This window comes from Molossus molossus, unplaced genomic scaffold, assembly GCF_014108415.1.
Source record: "Molossus molossus isolate mMolMol1 unplaced genomic scaffold, mMolMol1.p scaffold_m16_p_17, whole genome shotgun sequence".
Lineage (NCBI taxonomy): Eukaryota > Metazoa > Chordata > Mammalia > Chiroptera > Molossidae > Molossus > Molossus molossus.
This window is the reverse complement of record NW_023425352.1, coordinates 20,796,892-20,816,056: the sequence shown is the minus strand read 5'-3', so window position 1 is coordinate 20,816,056 and position 19,165 is coordinate 20,796,892. Positions and strand designations below refer to the sequence as shown.

At 56.1% G+C, this 19,165-nt stretch overlaps 1 protein-coding gene across 8 annotated transcripts in view; it reads right to left on the bottom strand.

Moving 5' to 3' along the window:
- SH3PXD2A (SH3 and PX domains 2A) overlaps positions 1-19,165 on the bottom strand; it is a 249,334-nt gene that overhangs the window by 71,320 nt on the left and 158,849 nt on the right. For all 8 annotated transcript variants that reach the window (XM_036264874.1, XM_036264873.1, XM_036264875.1 and 5 more), the window contains one exon: positions 5,371-5,399. In XM_036264874.1, the coding sequence (XP_036120767.1) occupies positions 5,371-5,399 (29 nt within the window). The remainder of the gene's footprint in view (positions 1-5,370; positions 5,400-19,165) is intronic.

Sequence of the window (19,165 nt, the reverse complement as noted above, 5' to 3'; positions counted from 1 at the left end):
TGCTCACCCCGGGAAGTCAATCGCAGCTAACAGCAACAGGCCCTTCCTACCGCCGGGCACAAAGCCCTTTCATAGCATCGCCTCCTTGAACCCTCTGCCCTTCCTGCAGACAGCTGCTCTGACAACCACTTCATTTTACAGGTGTGATAGTTTTGGTGCCAACCTGGCTAGACTACAGTCCCCAGTTATTCAGCCACACACTAGCCTAGGTGTTTCTGGGGAAGATACTTTACAGATGTGATCAAGTCCATAATCAGTTTACTTTAGATGATCTAGATATGGGGGCGGGGGGGGGGGGGCTAAGTCAATCAGCTGAAAGGCCTTCCGGGCAGAGCTGAGGCTTCACTAAGAGGAACTTTCACCTGTGGACCACAACCCCAGCCTGCCCTTGAACTTCACACTGGCCTAACCAGCCCCACAATCGTGTAAATCAAATCCTTGCCAGAAATCTCTTAACACATATATGGCTCCTACTGGTTCTGTTTCTCTAGTTGTACTCTGACCAATACAACAGGTGAGGTAACAGAGCTCAAGTGAAGGGAATCTGTCCAAGGTCACATGACCAGCAACGCACAGGACTAGGAATGGAAGTCCAGGCAATCTGACTTCCCAGCACCGAGATCAGCTCCGCTCACAGCCTACACCGTGCCAGCCAAGTCCAGCCCTCCACTGCTGCTGGAGTCCTCTCGTGTCTCCTCGCCTTGTCACTCTCCAGTCCACCGGTCAGCAAGATGCTTCTAAGATCTAAGTCAGATCACCGCCCCCTCTGTTCAGGACCCTTTAGTGGCTCTTCACCTCATAGTGAAAGTCAAAATCCTTAAAATGGTCTGCAAGGCCCACATGGTCTGTGCTGACGCCCCCCCCACCCCCCCCAGCTTCATCTCCATTCTTACCTCCTACCACTTTGACCTCCTCTCTTTTTTTTTATATATAATCCTCACCCGAGGACATTTTTGCATTTATCTTCAGATACAGAAGGAAGGAGAGAGGGAGGAAGAGAGAGAGAAACATCGATGTGGGAGACACATCGAGTGGCTGCCACCCATACGACCCCAAACGGGGCCAGGGACAAACTGCAACCGAGGTATGTGCCCTTCGTGGGAACCGAACCCGGGACTCTCTGGTCCGTGGGCCAACACTCTAACCGCTGAGCCAAACTGGTCAGGGCTGACCTCCCCTCTCTTCCACCCCAGCCACAAGCCTCCCTGCCTCGTCTCGAGCAGGCCAGCACCCTCCCAACCCAAGGTCTTGGCACTCTCTGTGCCCTTGGCCTGGACTGCTCTTCAGGTAACCATGTCGCTCCTTCTGTCTAATATACATTCTTGTAAATACAGTTCATCACCCACAGCAGAATGCAAATTCCTTGAAGGCAGGAAGACACATTCCTGTAACCTCAACACCTGATACAGTACCTGGCATATAGCTGGTGCTCGGTAAGATCAGCTGCGAATTTTTTTATCTCCAAACAAGCCATGCTCGATCCTTCCATCCCACCTCTGTGCCAGTACTGTCTCTTGATTACCAAAGCCCTTTGCTCACTGTCTCCAACTAGAAACACTTCTCCTCTCTCCAGATAACATCCCTGATTTGAGGCTCAGTGATCTCTCCTTCCTGACCTCAGTTTCATTTACACATACATTCAGTCTGCCATCACCCATCCATTCAAGCGTGTGCGTGTGTGTGCACGTGCATGTGCACGTGCGTGTGTGTGCGCTCTGATACTGGTGTGAGGCCTGCAGCAAGGTCTCGGTGGTGGGACACAGATAATAAAGAAAATCTAAGAGATAATTAGAGTGTGCTTACTGATGTGCAGGGAAACAGCAGGGTGGGACGAGGGGGCAGCCAGGCGGTGGAGGGGAGGGGCAGCTTCTCTGAGGAATCTTGAGGAGGAGCTAGCCGTGTGGGAACAGCAAGTGGAAAGCTATGTGGAGAGAACAAATGATGTGCTTAAAGTACGGCTGAACAGAGTGCTGGAGTGGGAGTGGGTGCGGGCACAGGAGAGGGCAGGAGCCGGGGAGGCATGGCAGGACTCTGTATGCTGGGATAGAGAGTGTATTTTGCTTAGGATGGGAAGGCCCTTGGTGGGATTTAAGCAGAAGAGCTCATTACTGTATTTGATACATGCTTTGAAGTGCTCACTCTAGCTGTGGCGTAGGCAGAAGCACAGAAGGGCAAGGGAGGAAGCAGAGAGGCCACGGAGGGAGCTGGGTCAGCAGGAGAAACGAGGGAGGCTTTCCAGCAGGGGCTGATGGTGGAGGTGGGAGAATTGGATGGATCTGGGGGTCAGTTTGGCAGGTGAGAGAAAGGGAGGAGTCAAGGGTGACTTCTAGATGTTGGGCTTGAGCAACAGGGTGGATGGTGGGATGGGGGAGATGCAGGAAGGAGCAGAAACCTGAGGCTAATTGTTTTCAAGGTCACCGGTCCTGCCTCCACCATAAGGCTGTATGCTGCCTGAGAACGTTCTCCCTGCTGGCTCCACCATCCGAAGCCTGGTTTCAAGTCTTGGCCCTGTGCTCTGTAAGAGATTCATCCAAGAGATCTTCCAAGGAGGAGCTGGAACTTTGGGGTCTAAAATGTGAAAAGTGGTGATAGGGAACAGCATCAATTTTCTCCATGCAAATGTCCCTGGCTGGAGTGACCCTGGGAAGCTTCATGAGCTTCATGCCAGAGCAGGGTAGAACCCTACACTCGGACTCAAATCCTCACTTTGCCACAGACTTTGGGAAGCCACCCTCTCAAAGCCTGTTTCTCGTTTGTAAAACGGGAATCCCACCCACCACGCAACAGGGTTCTGAGCAGCAAATGAGGAAACATGTGTAAAGTTGCCGGCACATAGTAAATGCTCATTAAATAATAATAGTAGCTAGCTATCACTCTGGGAGAGCTTTCCAGGTTGCAGGCAGTGCTCTAAGCATATATATATATATATATATATATATATATATATATATATATTAGTTTATCTAATTTTCATTATAACCATATGGGGCATGTATTGGGATTCTCCAGAGAAACAGAACAGGGTGTGTGTGTGTGTGTGTGTGTGTGATTATGGAGGCATGGTGAGCCCAAAATTGTGGTAGGCTGGCAGGCTAAATACTCAGGGAAGAGTTGCAGTTCAAGTCCAAAGGCAGTCTGTCGGCAGAATTACTTCTTGCTCAGGGGAGATCAGTTCTTGTTCTATTAAGGCCCTCAACTGATCAGATGAAGCCAACTCATATTATAGAAGGTAATCTGTTTTACTCAAAGTCCACTCATTTAAAAATTAATCTCATTCAAAACCCATCTTCATAGAAGCATTCAGAATAATGCTTGACCAAATTTCTGGGCACCATGGCCCAGCCAAGTTGACATATAAAAGTAAATAAAATTAACAATTACAATGTATATGCATTTTTCTTTTTTTTACAATATGTATGAATATTATCCCCAATTAACAGATGAGAGAGCAGGCACAGAGAGGGTAAGAAGTCTGCTCAAGGTCTCAGAGGAGGAAAGCCAAGCTCTAAACTCCTGCTGTCTGGCTCCAGAGCTGGCACTTTTAGCCACGACACTAAGTGGCCATTATCATAAGCACACCAACATAAATTAAACTCCTCCATCCATCCTTTTCCTGGCCTGAGAGTGGAAGGCAGAGACACTGGGGGAGGTTTTCCCTGGGTGGTGCCCTGCATTGCTTAGGAAGCAGCACAGAACCTGAGCTTCAGAGATGGGGGGTTAGGGGGGACCTGAGAAGTTATCTGGTCCAGCCCTTGACCCAGAGTTGAGAAGGAACTCACCCAAGGTCTCATGGCTTAAGAAAGGACGATGATAAACTAATAATTCTATAGTAGTTATATGCTACATGTCAGCTAGATACTATTATCATCTTTGTTTTAAAGAAAATGAGGAAACTGAAGCAGAGGTTATGAAATTTGCTGAAGGTCACACCCAGCCAGAATCTGAGCCCAGGCTCAACCAGTACACTGCACATCTGAGGCCCAGGGCGAGTGTCTTGGGGAGGGGGCTCTGACAGAACAGCCCCAGGTTTGTAGCTCCTTCCCAGTTCTCCTCCCGGGGCTCTGACTGCAAGGGACAGCTGAGGCGATATCGCAACTCCTCAGTTCACAGGCAAGCCACCCTCCTGGTCACAAGGAAAGGCCTGCACCAGCTGACAGGGCCATGCACACACACCTCATCCCACAGCCCCCCCCCCCCCAACAGGGACACAAACACATGAACACAGATTCAAACTCACAACCGAACACAGCCCAACACACTGGCACACATACCCAACATCTGTGCACCCAAACACAGCCTCACAGCACACGACTATGTAGACCCACTCAACCCCATATACACACATGCCCCCTCAATACATCAACCAGGACACAACTTTCCACATCCCAATAAACATATAAGCAAACATTTGTACACATAAAACATACAAACCCACTGTGCAATTCCACCTACCCCCCCCTTCACACCCCATCCATCACACACAGGCACACACACCTCTGCTGACCCACAGGCCCACGCACTGGACACACATGCCTCCCCACTGGAGCCATTAACGTGAGCACATGTTTATACATACTTCCTACACCCCCAAGGGCCAGGACCCCCGCCATGGTTGCTTACCCATATAATTCACCACCCCCATAAATATAGGCAACGTATGTGCCCACACAATTTCTCCAGTACACCCCCACCCCCATCCGTACACACAGAGCCCTAACCCCTAGGGCCACCCTCCTCTAATCAGCTGCACCCGCCCACACCAGGTATTTGCCGAGCCCAGGAGCCCAGCCTGCCCCACCCGGAGAGAACCGATCTCTGACCCCAGCGGACAGCGCCCAGTACACAACGCAGATCCCTCCTCCGCAGGCAGAACGCACACAGAGTTGGAGGAGGGGGGTGGGGGGAGTCTCCGCTGCAGGCGAGAAAAACTCAGTCACTCAAGTCCGACCCCGTCTTCCAGTCCTGGATGTCACCTTTCCGCGGGGAAAACGCTGCGTCTCTATGAACCTTTCCACCACTGCCGCACGGGAAGGACCCAAGGAGAAGTCACAGCAGTGCCCAGCAGTGGGCACCGCAGCCCGGGGGAGGAGAAGGAAGGATCGGCTGTCAACGTTGTGGGGGCTGAGGCCCTCCAAGAGATACCCCACACTCCGCATGCACCCACCCCCACCCCCACCGGGGACAGCCGAGGGGCTCAGCGGCCGAGAAGACGCGAGTGCCAGAGATCCCAGGGGCATGAAGGGAGCACCCCAGCTCCGCAGGACCACGGGGCAGGTGGGCATGGACCCCACCCCTAAGAAAGTCCAGAGTCAGAGGCGCGTGCACGAAGCAGGAGGAGGTCGGAGGGGCAATGCCCGGAGTCTCCCTTACCTGATTTCCTCTTGGAACTGCCATAGTCCCTGAAAAAGAAGCAACAACAGATAGACATGGTTAGGGCCGGGTGGAAGCGCGGGGCTGCGGGGCTGCGGCTGCAGGGCGCCCACGAGCGGGCTGCGGTGGGTCCCTGCGCCGCCGCTCATGTGATCCCGCGGCCCGCGAGCCGCGCGCTCCGCAGCGCACGCACCGCGCGCCTGCCCTCGGATCCCCTGCCAGCCGGGCCTCGGGCACGATTCGCCCATCCCGCCCCGCCCGCAGCCCCGCCCGCCCACCGCCTGCACCCCCGCCCCGCCCGGGCCAGCCCGACGGGAGGGGCTCGATGGGCCGCTCTGCCCTTTCCTAGGCACCTTCGGCAATCCTCGCGGGTGCCGGGGCCAAGGCAGGTTCCCACGCACTTTGAAAATAGGGAAACAGGCTCTGGAGGTTGGCTGCTGGAACCTAGGCCCTGTCCCCGCAGGGAGCGCGCTCCCCACGCCTGCAGGGCTCTCCCTCCCAGTTCTTGGCATTGCTAGCTCATGCCCACTCGACCTTTAAGTCACTATTGAAATGTATCCTAATGTATCTTCCTCGACACTCCCCCCTCTCCAAACTGGCCTCCAAGTAATTATATATTTGTGCGATCCTTTGCTTAAAGTCTGCCCCTGCCTGAGACCCAAGCTCCCTGCCAGGGATTAATCCAGCCGCCGATCAGGTTATTTCCCAAATCCTGCCTCCAGGTGCCCTCCTGGGCCTGCTCCTGCCCTTGGCCCCTCCCACCAGCCCTTCCATTCACAATCTTCAGGGAAGCCTCACAGGCCCCTAAAATGCTGGTGGTTCTGCTCAGGGCCCAGGAGCTGGCTGGGGATCTGTCTGGAGACTAGAGGAAATGCCTTTCATTTCCCCTGGGGATCAAAGAAAATGCCCGTTTTGGGCTTTGGTCAAAACCAACGGGCCAGCTAGGTCCCCTGCTGGAAAGGGGGGCCTGGCGTGGAAAGGGCAGCAGGTTCACAAAGGTGTCAACGTCATGCAGACTCCCAAGATTCCAAGTCTGGGGGTAGGGTAGCCTGGGCTTTGGGGCGTTTGGTAATTGACCTGCACAGTGAAGGGTGAGGGGCTCCCCCTCTCCTAGAGTCCTATGATTCCTTAAGTTTGGGCTCAGAACTCGGTGAATCAGAATGCTGGGCCGAGGCCCAGGAACCTATGTTTTTGATACCTTCTCCCTACCCCACTCTCCTGTTTGAGAATCCCCTTCTACTTTCACGTCTCTTTCAATCCTCACATCCATATTCAGATCACCCTCATTTTACAGATGAGGAAACAGAGGTTCAGCCACTGCCCAAGGTTACCCAACCTGGGGAAGGGCAGTGTTTTACAAGCCCGCCACAGGCTGGATGGGGTGGAAGAGGGTCTGTTGAATCTATTGCCTTCAAAGGGTTAGAAAGGTGGGGGAGTTCCCATGTGCCCTTCCCCACATCTTGTAGTTTCATCTCCTTGGGGCAGACGGGAGACAGGGAGAGACTATGTCCCAGAGGCCTGGCTGTGCCCTTGAAGCTCAGTGGTGGGGAGAATTCCCAGTGGGGAGGAGAGCATAGTCTGTGTGGTGGCCACGGCCTGCCCAGCAGACTTGCCACTCCCGAGGAGGGAATCCGTTTCTCCGGCTTTGTTGCAGAGTGACGCCCAGGGAAGGGCAGAGAATGGACAGCAATGAGCTGTCCCTCCCCACTTCCCTCCTCGTTTTCCCACTGGTCCTGTAGGAAAAGCCCTCTGGGCCTGAGATCACAGTGGCCCACTGACCATCCTCTGGCTCCAGTAGTCCAAACAGGGGGTAACTTCCTCACCTTCTCCCACTCTATGCAAGCTGCCAGCCGCCCAGGATGCTCTGAGCTTGTCAACAGCCCCTGTAGTGGCAGTGGTGGGGTGCACAGACAGGTCATTATTCTGTGACAAGGGAGCCCGCTGAGGCTCAGAGGTGGGAGAGGGACATAATTCACAGGAGCTGAGTGCTTGCTCTGTGCCAGGACCAAGTCAATAATCCTTGAGCCTGGTCATTCACAACAGGATTCTCTGGGGAGCTGGTTACAAATTCAGATGTGGGGCCCACCTCAACCTGTCTACATCTCCAACAAACCCCCTCCTCCCAGGGAAGGGTGTCCTGAGGCTGGGCCAGCGTTGGCTGAGAACCTGGGACCAAGCACAGTCTCCACCCCCTTTGTTACAACCCTGACATGCAGGCAGGAGTGGTGCCAAGGGGTGCCCCAGTCCCTGCACCACCAGACCCCAGCTACCCCTAAGCAACACTTACGTTTGTAAGAACAATGTGCTTGCTGAGTCAAACCAACTTCCAGGTGACTCCCCTGGCCCGCCTGTCCTTCAACCAGAGTACAGCCCTTCCCACCCAAGACCTCTAGACTGATGCGGATGGTATGGTCCCTCGCTTTGCAGATGAGGAGAGCAAAACTTAGACAAGCTAGACAACTCCTTCAAGGTCTTGCAGTGAGTAGGTGAGGCTGGGGTTGGGCACTGAGAACCCAGACCTTGCTCTGGGTGGGGTGGGGGGCTCAAGGCAAACCCCCATATACTGCCACCCCCTGGAGCACTGGGTGCAGGGGAGGGAGGGAACACAGGGCCCTGGGGCCTGAGAGGCACACGGGGTTCAGAGTGGAGGCTGAGTCCTGGCAGTGGGGCACTGGGCTGCCACTGAGAGGCAGGGCCCTTCCCTTCACAGCGTCTGGCCTCCAGTCTTAGCAGTTTCTGGGTGGGCACCTTGTGGCAAAGCCCTTTCAGATTTTTAGCTGCTGAATATGCTGAGAAGCAGCTTAAGTGTCCAGTGGCTGGGACTTCCCCATGCGTCACATTCCGGGGCATGGGGGGGAAGGGCAGGGCTCCCTGCCTCTGGCATGCCTACCTCCTGCTGCCCTGCAATCAGTCCTGGCTTGGGCAGGACAGCAAGCCCTCTGTTGGGGTCCAGTTCTAGAACGAGCCAAGATCACCCTCCGTTCCCCTCCTTGCTCCAATTCTTGCCCTAAGCTGGTACTGACAGCCCCCCCCCCGCCGGTGACTCCACTCCAGGTTGGTCACAGTCTAGCCTGCTTCCGACCTGCTGCTGAATCACCCTCACCCAGGGAGCCCCAGGAAGGAGAAGGGAGGGGAGGGAGGCGAGGGCCAGCATCTCCTTCCAGCGCTGCCAGAAGCTAATGTAATTGAAAAGGCCTCTCAGGCTGTGTCCTCACATCAGGCCACTTGGCCTTCTCTGCAACTGGTCCAGAGATGATGAAGACCATGGGTACAGGGACCAACCATCTCAGGCAAATCAGGACATGGGGCTTCCAAACTCAAACTGGAAAAGTCACAGACAAACGGACAGCTGGTCACCCCGTGGTCCATAGGCGTGAGCTGGCTGGAAAGATGGGAGGCCTTCCTCCTACCCAGCACCACCCTTCCCCCATTTAAGCAGGAGCTCCTGAGGCCTCCCCCTACCCCACATGATACAAACAGTTCGTCTCTCGGCCCTTCCTCACCGGATGAGGTTCTGAACGAGGTTCACAGGGCAGGTCTAGAAGCGACAGGCTCCAGTCCTACCCTGCTATTTGCTCACTGGTGGTCACCTCGAGCTGCTTGCTTCACCTCTTGAGCCTCTTACTTCTCTGTCTGTAGAATGAGGACACTAACCATACCAACCCCTAGGACTGGGGAGATGAAACACACGGTTGCACAAGGGCTGGCATAGTGCCAGCACCGAAAAGGCTGGATGACTTGTCCTTGCCATTATTCCTTCATCCCTGGACCTAACCCCACCTTAGTTGCGACCCCTATGGCAAAGGCCTGTAGAGCCCCTAAAACAAAAGGAAGTGGCTTCTTTTAAAAAAAATTATTATTGTTATTTTTATTAATCCTCACCCAAGGATAGTTTTCCACTGATTATTTTTTTTTTTTTAAGATAGCGTGGAAGGGAGAGAGGGAGGGAGGGAGAGGGAGAGAGAGAGAGAGAATCAGTGATGTGGGAGCCACCTCAACTGGTTGCCCCCCACAGGAGCCGGGCCAGGGCTGGGGAGTGAACCTGCAACCCTGGTGTGTGCCCTGCCCCAGAAATCGAACCTGTGACGCTTTGGTGTGCGGGCTGATGCTCTCGTCGCCGAGCCAGACCAGCCAGGGCGGAAGTGGCTTCTTCGGGGGGACCTCACTGCCGTGCTGGCAGCACAGTGCCCGGGAGGGGCACTGCCAGCCTCCCTTTCAGAGTTCCTGGTTTTCACAGACACCAAAACCTGGCTCTCTGTCCAGCCCTGTCCACCAGGGAAAACCTGTTCTACACACCGAGTGCTTGATTGTGGTGGCAACAATCATATTTCCAGGGTGCCGTTGACTGCAGGTGGCTGTGCTGGACTCTGACTGGGATGCATTTAACTTCAAGGAGCAGCCAGCCCTGAGCCCCAAACCGGCAGATGCAAAGGGCCCACATTTTCACGCTAACGGCACCCAGAAGGCTCACTTTCCTTTTCTTCTTTTTTTTCCCCTTCGTTTCTCTGGGGAGACATGCTGTGCTCCTGCCCCGGACATCCTAGGGAAGGGGCAGGTGTGGGAGAGAGAAAGGGGACAGGCTGCAGGAGGGAGCAGGGGATCCGTGTGTGTTGGCCCCCGTTTTTGCCTGTGCCTCCCCATCCTCTACCCTCCCTTGAAAATTCCCAGCAGGCACCTGACCTCAGTGCGCTGACTAGGCAGAGGCTGTGTTAGTCCATAGTATGGATGAGGAGACTGAGGTCCCGAGGGCTTATGTGGCTTGCCCAGGCTCATGAAGCTACATTGACAGTCCTGACCCGAGCGCTCCCCAGGCTGAGGCCCACCAGGTACTGGGCTGCAAGAAGAGGACACCCAAGCAGCAGGAGCGGCTCTTGTTGGGGAAGGGAGGTGACCATCCTGCTGGTCCGCGTTCCCGGAATGAGAAGCCAAGCCAGGAAGAGCCACCGAGGCAAGGGAGAAAGGAGAGGAAGCCTCGTCTGACTGGGCTGGCTCTGGAAGGATGCTGAGTCCTGCCAGGTGGCGTTCTGAGCACAGAGCCTTGCCCTCCGTGGCTCGCCACCCACCCCTCCACCGCCCGCGTGGCTCCCTCAGCGAGTGTCCTGGCAGAGGAGGACACGCGTGCACAGACCTCCAGCCTGATGTTCTCACCCTCCTGTCTGCTGGCTGACATTGGCTGCTCGGCCCAGGACGCCCGTCTGCAGGGCCTGCAGCCGCTCAGAACTGCTTGAGAGGCTGGCCAGTTTGCCAGGTGGCTCTGGGTGACCTTGAAAGACAAGTGGTCTCGGGGGCATGCGTGGTACCTAGAATATGGGGGCTGGGGGAGTTGTTGGGCAACCCTAGCCTGGGGAGTGGCCTGGGGCCTTTGAGGTGTGTACTGCTGTCATCAGCCAATGAGCACGTCTTCAGCTCCTGCTGCAGGCTACCCCACGAAGGCCTGCGCCGGCACGGAGACATGTAGGACGGGCTCTGGCCTGCAAGTTTGGGGTGCAGTCGAAGGAACAAAACCACCCAGCACAATGAGAAAGCTTGCATTCGGAGACATTCCAAGAGGCACAGGAGTGGTTACACCCCAAGTGCAGAGAAAAGATCCTGGGGCTACAGGACACCCAGGGCAGCTTCCTGCAGGAGGGAGCCTTGACCTCAGCCTTGAAGGGTCATGGGGTGTGGACCCATGGAGAGCGTAGAGAGTAAAGCTCCAGAAGGAACAAGCAGCTCTAACCAGGGACTGGGTGAGCAGGGGGACGGTCAGGAAAAGGGGGCAGGGGAAGGAGGGACATTGCTGTCCGGCTGGGAGATCCAGAAGGTTTCAGAATCAGGGAGTAATGTCTGGGTGCACCGAGGACGATTTTTGTCACGGGCGAGGTAGACAGCTAGGCGGCGGGGCGGGCGAGAGGTTCTGGGCCTGGCTCTGCCCCTCAGTGGCTGGCAAACCTGGGCAATCTGCTTCAGTCTGGTGCTTTTCAAATGACAGGCTGTCACCCAAGAGTGAGTTCTGAAATTAACTTAGTGTGCCCTGACAAGCATTTAAAAAAGAGTAGACTGACCGATCAAGTCACCCATCGTAAGGTTAAATGTTTTGCGAAACTTCTGTTTCAGCTGTCGACCACCTGTCTGACTGTCTATCTGTACTGGGCTGTGATGTAAACTTTCTCACTGTGGCAGGAAAAGTTTTAGAAACACGGACACATTCTCAGAACCTCCGTCTTTCCCTTCTAAAATGAGGCTACTCTGAGTATCCTCAGGGGCAGTTAATTCTCTGGGAGACCTATGCAGTGAGACAGGGTGTTGGTCCAGAGCGGGCGAGGGGGGTCTGGGCAAAGGGGCGTCAGGGCAGCTGAGGTCTGGAGAATGCTGGGGGAGTTTTCCACCCTGTGGAGCCCCTAGCTCGGTTTTTGTTCTGGCTTTTGAGAGCCATTGCACGGAACTGTCTCAGGGGCAGTGACCTCCAGGGAAGGCAGACAGAGGGGCATGAACGCTGCTCTCTGCCCCCATTTGTGCCCTGATCTGCACTGCGGCACTGAGGGCCCTTGTGTCCAGCAATAATCCGTCCTTTCTCCTCAGGGGCTGTGTTTTCCAGGGATTGGAGAATGGGCCCCATTGTGACCACGGGGACAGTCCAGAGAAGCTGAAATTCCTGCCCCGGGTGAAAAAGCTGAATTCCTGGGGAGGAAAGGGGTCTCATGTACCCCCAGGCTGTGCCCAGAGAGGCTGATGCTGTGGCACCCAAATCCGTTACCACCTTGTGGCTGAGGAGGGCGCCCGTAACATCCAGACAGAGGAGCTAAATTTGGAGTCGGTGGCGAGGAGAGAGGTAAAAGGAAGGCAGAGACTCAGGGCTAGAAATACCAAAATGGCACCACCCAGTTCTAGAGCCTTCTTAGGGAGGTCACAACGTAAGCTCTGGGGTGAGTGAGCACAGCTTCCGGGAAGAGGAAACTTGGCTGTGACACGAGGCAGTATCGGTGACCATCGGTGACCATCGGTGACCATGCGGTCAGAGGGGCGGGTGCTTTCCGACTCTCCTGTGTCCCTCACCCGAGCCCCGGCTGCCCCGGAAGGGACATGTGGCCGGGACTGCAGCCCAGGGCTGCCTGGCTTTACCAGGGCAGGCTTCCCGTCTCCAGAGAGGCAGTTTCTCCCAGCAGAGTTCGTGTAAAGTCTGGGGACAATGATGCTGGGTGGGTGCTGTCCTGGGCTCTGTACAGTCTGACGCTCTCTCCTTCTCCATTTCGCCCCCTCGCCCAAGGCCACTCCCCACCCAAGTGTGGGTGGGCTTGTAAGCCCCCTGCTCCAGCCTAGAGCAGCATCCCGGCCGCTCCCTGGGGAGCCTTTGCCATTACTATCCCGACTCTGACTGCCGTTTCTTCCCCTCCACTCTAGGTTCCAGGAGGCAGGGACCGACGCCTCCCAGGCCCCGCACAGGGCGGGCACAGTCGGTGTTTGCTGGATGAATCCGCGAACGCCGACTACTGGCAATCAGGCCTGGGGCTCCGGTGGTTCTGGGGGGCTGGACAGAGCTGCGGTATTATCCTGCGCTGTCCTCCAGGCAGACCTTGGGTCTCTGCCCTCCCTCCCTCCCTTCCTTTTCCCCCAGGAAAGCTCAGTGGAGTGCCACTTCCTCCGGGAGGTCTTCCCTGATAATTACAGATGAGTCAGCAAGCTAGGATGTCCGTGTAAAATATGAAAGAGCTGATGGCTCGGGCACTTCCTGTCCCTTTATGAGGATAACCTTGGTCTCTGCTCCCTTCTCTGTGACATCCCCGGAGTTGCCAGGAAGCCCCTGGCATCGCAGCCTGCATGCTCTGGCTGGCAGCATCCTGCCTGATCACTTCATGTGCGTCCCGTCCTCCCCGACCTGGACGACAGTGTCTCTCCACCTCCTGTCTCCCCTGCGGGCCCAAGTCTGAGAGCAAGGCACGCGCGACTCTACTTCACGTACCCGAGCTCACTGCTCTTGACCGCCCCAAGAACAGGTACCCTCATTACTCCCACTTTCCAGACGAGGAAACTAAAGCATAAAATCCTGAGTCACAGACAGTGGCAGAGCTGAGACCCGAACTGTGCTAGCTGATTCCTAAGTCCATGCTCACCACCTTGGAGCTGTCCTGTCGAGGCTGAGGTTGCCCCAGTTGAAGCTGTCAGGAAGGCCTGCCCCGGGCAGCTGCACAGCTCCAGCCCCAGGGGCCCCCCTTTCTCTCCCAGGCTCCCCTGACTCCTGGTCTGTGCACCTCCAGGGGCTGCTGAACCACCTCATCCCTGGTGCACTGGTCAGTCCCATCCTCCTGGGAAGAGGACCACAGGGCCCTGGCCTGCAGGCAGGCCTTCCTGGCAGCTCCAACTGGGGCAACCTCAGCCTAGAGCAACCTGCGCGGTCCAGTCTCCTCGCTCTTCCTGGCGAAGCGCCTCGGCCCCAGCGCCCCAGGCTGGGTGAGCCTTCCCCGCACCTGCCAGGCTGCACTCTCCGCTTGTCATTAGCATTTGCTGAGCACCTGGTATGTGCCAGGCCCTGGGGCCACAGGACTGAGTAAAACAACTCATTCCCAGAGGGGGGGAGGGGCAATGAACAAAACCAGATAAAGCACATTGATAAACTGGGTTAAGAGCTGTGAGGAAAACGAAAAGGTTGCCAAGATGAAGAAGGAAAGGGAGGTCCCTCTGAGGAGAGGGTTAAGGGAAAGCCTGCGGGCCCTGGCTCAGCGGTTAGAGCGTCGGCCTGCGGTCCAGAGAGAGCGGGTTCGGTTCCCGCTAAGGGGGCCTGGTGCCCATGCCCACCCTTGGGTGGGACCGCCCTGCGGCCCAGAGTGCTTCACTGGTTCCCAGAGTGCCCTGCAGGATGACGTCCAGTAGCTGGTAACGCACCACCTTTGGCTGCCTGTCCTCCCCTGCCTGCCTTCACTCCCTCACCAGTGTCACCTCCAAATAAACTGCTAGACCTCAAATGTTCACCCCCAAATCTGCTTCTGGAGGATTCCAAGCAGAGACACCTACGTCTCCCTGTTTCTGGCCCACCAAGATCTACACAGCTCGCAGGGCCTAGCACAGTGCCCAACACACAGTGGGGGCTTTACCCACTCGTACTGGGTGTGGGACAAGGTGGGGATAACCCATGTCCTCTGTCCTCTGGCTCCCGAGGTGGCTGCCTGCAGTGTGGCAGGTCTCTGCGTGTCTCTGGCCAGGTGAGACAGGCTCACGGGGCCCTCTCCCGCTGTGGGTGGGGACGGGGCCCTCTCCCGCTGTGGGTGGGGACGGGGCCCTCTCCCGCTGTGGGTGGGGACGGGGCCCTCTCCCGCTGTGGGTGGGGACGGGGCCCTCTCCCGCTGTGGGTGGGGACGGGGCCCTCTCCCGCTGTGGGTGGGGATGGGGCCCTCCCAGTCACTAACTTTTAAGTCTCTGGCTTGGCAGGCACAGCTTTCTCTAACCAGGAGCCTGCCTCTACCTGATTAAGTCAGCCCTGACCACAGCCCAGCTCCGGCTTCCCTGGCCATGCAAAGCAGCCTGCAGCTCCTCCCTGTCCATCAGCCAGGCTCCTGCTCAAGTCTCCACAGGGTTCAGCTCTCCCTTCCATGCACCAGCATTCAGGATGCTCCAAGTCTGGAAGATGCTCAGGGAATCCTCTGGGGAGGTTTCCAAGAGCCAGAAAGAGCATAGGATTTTGAGTCAAAACGTTTTCTGGGTGACCTCGGGCAAATCACGTCCCCTTCTGGGCTGCAGAACCCATCAGTGCAATGCGAGGGGTGGGCTAGAGGATGTCAGGAATACTGGGCTCTGAAGGCCGGAGCTGGGAGCAACCTCCCTCGGCCTCTCAGTGGGACGCAGCCAGGATGAGAGGCTGCTCTCTGGCTCCAGGCCCTACCGACCCACACGGCTGCCAGGTGTGTTTTGTGTGGGTGTTGGTTAGTCAGGCCTCTGGCTTCTCCTCCGGCACATATTAGCCCCTCAACAATAGCAACAATAATAACAGGTCCCTTTCATTATGAGCACGTGCCAGGCAGTGTGCTAACTACCCGACAAGCTTTACTAAGGCGCAGGACAGGTCAAAGCCAGGCTCTCTCACTGGATTGCCTGGGTCCCAGCCATCTCTGCCACTTAATCAGCTTTGCCAGCACGTGACATCTCTGTGCCTGAGTGGCTTTATCTGTAAACTGGGGGAAATAACTGCATCTACCTTATGGATGGATGCAAACATTCAATGAGCTAAAACATGAAAACTGCTTCCTGCTAAAGGCTTGGGCTGCTGAAAACTTGCCCGGGTAGAAGGTGGGCCTTTTGTGGCCCGGGCCCTAGGTTTGGTGCTTGTACCCACTGGCCTTCTGCGATGCTCAGTGGAAAGGAAGCACTGACGTTGGTGCAGCCAACCTGCAAAGCCAAACTGCGCATGTGCTTCCTGGGGGTGGGATGAAGTTCAAGGTGGGCGCTCGGTGCAATACTGGAATCAATAGGTAGGAAAGGTGCCCACTGAAATGAGTACCCTCGTCCCTCCCCCCGGGCCCCTCTCAATGGCTTGTCCATCTCAGGGTTGCACCAAGGAGGCCAGGCAGGCCTCGGCCCTGGGTTATTAGGCAGTGTGTGCAAAGGTCAAGCAGAAGGTCTAGAAATCAGAGCTGCACACAGGTGGGAAAAGAACTCAATCCCCGGGAACATTCATGTCCTCTTCCCAGACAGGACCAGAGAGAAGGGGTGCCAATGGGGCTCCTAAACTCTAGAATTTAGGAAGAGTTAAAAACCTACCTCTGGGATCTTTTTAGGGTGATGGGAAATTTCTAAAATTAGATTGCTGTGATTAAAAAAAATAAATTGCGGTGATGGTTGCACAACTCTGTAAATTTATTAATAATCACTAGATTAATTGTATACATAACATGAGTGAATTTTGTATTGTGTAAACCATGCCTCAATAAGGCTGTTTGGAAAAAAAAAAATCTCCCTCTGGCCCTAAGTACTGGGCCAGGCCTTACCTGAACAACCTCTGGTAGCAAGAGTCTCAGGCTGAGGGTTGGGGGCGGGGATTCCCCATGTGACAAAAGGGCAGTGTATTGGGGTGGAGGGCTTAAAGGCTTGGGGTTGGGGTCACAGCTGGACCCAAGGCCCAGGTCAGGTCTCAGTTTGGTTGGGGGAAGGGGACCTGCTTCTTAGGGTGCTTCCTGAGCCAGCTTCGTTGCGTCTGTGCTGTCAGGGAAGTCAGGCAGCACCCCTCCTCAGAAGTCTGGATCCCAAGCACGTCGGAGCTCCTGAGGCTGGGGAGGGGTCTCAGTAAGTGAACTCGGAACTGGCCCCGGAGCCTTGTACATTCTCAGGAATGTGGACTGGGAGAAGCCTGAATTCCCCTTAAAAAGATCCCCAAATGTGGAACGTGGGGATCCTTCAGCTGCCCTCCCATCCAAGCTCATTGACCACAGCAACCATGGCGTCCTTGGTTCCACATTGCAACTGGGAGCTAGTCTCCCTGGCACTGGTCCCATCACACCCCAGCTGGGGAGTAGACCTCGAGTTGGAAGGGGTTGAATCCAGCCTCCAACACCAGCTGAGAGGTAGCTCAACCAATCTGAGCCCCAAATTCCTCAGCTGCAAAAAGGAGGCATGAACCTCACAGGACTGTACAAGATAAATCATGCTCAAGGGTCCGGTACAGCTTCCAGCAGTATCAGCGGAGTCTGCAGGCACCACCAGGATGCCGACAGCTGTAATATCCAGTGCTGCCACAAGGTGGAGCAAGAAACACACAGATCCCACTAACTAAGACATTTTGAGTAAGACACTTAAGTGACAAAGTTACAGTGGTGCCTAAACTCCAGTCACCGTTAAGACACAACTCAGAGGGCCTGTGAGGGGGGAAAGGGTCACATACTCTCCTGAATGCTTCTCTCTTTCACATCTTAGTGTTGCTATAAATGTTTTCCATTCCTACAGCCATCAGAGCCCAGCCAAAGCCAATACTCTCCCTCTCCAGAAAGACAATTTATTCCCCACCCCCTTTATTCATCTTTACCCGAGGACATGCTGAGAGAGAGAGAGATTTGGCTGCCTACAGTACGTGCCTCAACCAGGAATCGAATCGGCAACCTTTCGGTGCACAGGACAACGCTCAACCAACTGAGCCACTTTGCAGAGCCAGGAAGACAATTACTTTAATTTCTTTAAACTGTCAAGTCTCAGGGACTCTCAGCTGATTGCCGTTCTCTCCTACTCCCCTTCAGGGGCTGGCTCTCGCCTCATTCCCAGCTTGAATGCTGCCTCTTCGGGGAAGCCTTGACCACTGACCAGGCTGGCCTGTTGCTACGGCTCGCCATGGGCCCAGCAGCTGTCATAAGCCTCATTTTACAGGTGAAGAAACTGAGGCCTTGGAAGTTTAAATATTTCCCAGGCTGCACAGCAGGTAGGGGAGGAGCCAGGGTGCTAGCCAGAGCAGCAAGGGCCCCCCAGCAGCCAGCCAGGCCCTGCCTGTGGCCTCTCTCCCCACAGACCACAGCTCCCCACAGGCAGGGCTGAGCTGTGTCCACTTGCATGGGTCCCATGCCTCACACTGGGAAGATCATCAAAAATGGATGAATGCCTCCCGCCTGGAAGCCCTGGGCCAGGAGGCCAAGGACTTGGGTTTGAGATTTCGTTCTGCCACAGATCCTCTGTGGAGGGTAGCAAACCAGGGGGCTGGTTACAATGGAGGGGTGGTAATTAGAGGATGGGGGAACTAAGACTCCCCTTGCACATGACTTAATAACAGCAAAGTCAGCTTCAGAGGCTCTTGGTGGAGCTCAACCCTCAGCGGGCACCTCCAAAGGGTGCTCTGGCCTTCAGGGCAAGGGAGTGGGCATGTGGGGCCTTGGGTACCATGACCATCTTCCCAGGGGTGGGAGACAGAAACACAGAAAGCACAGGCCTGAGGAAGTAACGAGGGACCGGCCCAGCCCATCCCCACACCCCTGCACCAGGACATCGTTCCCTACCCTGCCACCTCCCTTCCACCCCTGCTGGAGGGAGCTGAGGATCCTGCGCCTGCCCTGAGCACAGAGCAATCAATCCTCTCTCCCCAGTGCGGCCCTCCCAGGCCTTTGCTCCAAGACCTGGGACCGGACAGGCGGGTTGGAGTCGGCCTCCCTCCAGCCCGCTCACCCAGCACGACTGCTGGGCCCTCAGAAGTCCTTGCTCCCTGGAGCCAATGCCCCTTTCGAGTGGGCTGGACACAACTTCCTGTGGGCATCTTCCTCCCACCTGCCCACCCAGGTTAAAGGGGGCTACGGCAGCGGGTGGGCAGGGTCTGCTTACATAGATTCTGTGCCCCTCATCAACCCACAGCCCTCTGTCCAGCTGGCTCTCTCGCCACCAGCACAAAGAGGCTGTTTGTGCAGCTGCCAGGGCAGAGGGGCTGGAAGGACAGCGTGGGCCATGTCCAGGAGAGGTGGTGGCCGGGACAGCAGGGTGCGGAGCGCCGTTGAGCCAGGACTCAGCGAAGCATGGGGTGGGGGCAGGGACATGGAGGCCTCCCAGGTCCCACCAGCCAGCGGGGTGCCCGGCGGTGGAGGGCCAGCTTTCCCCCACAGTCCACACCAACCCTGGGGAGAACTCCCAGGGCCGAAACAGGCTCAGGGAGGTTCAGCTCAGGTCCCGTCTTCAGCAGGACCCACGTCCGTTCACCCAGTGTTTTCTGAGCGGCCACTCTGCACCCAGGCCTGGGCGGATGGAGGAAGGGGAGAATACAAAGTTCCCATTCAGAGAGTCTCTGTGAGGGCCAGGTGCCCTCGGGCATTACCGGGCATCAGTGCCCTTGGAACTCAACTATCCTGCCGCGGGATGATGCTGG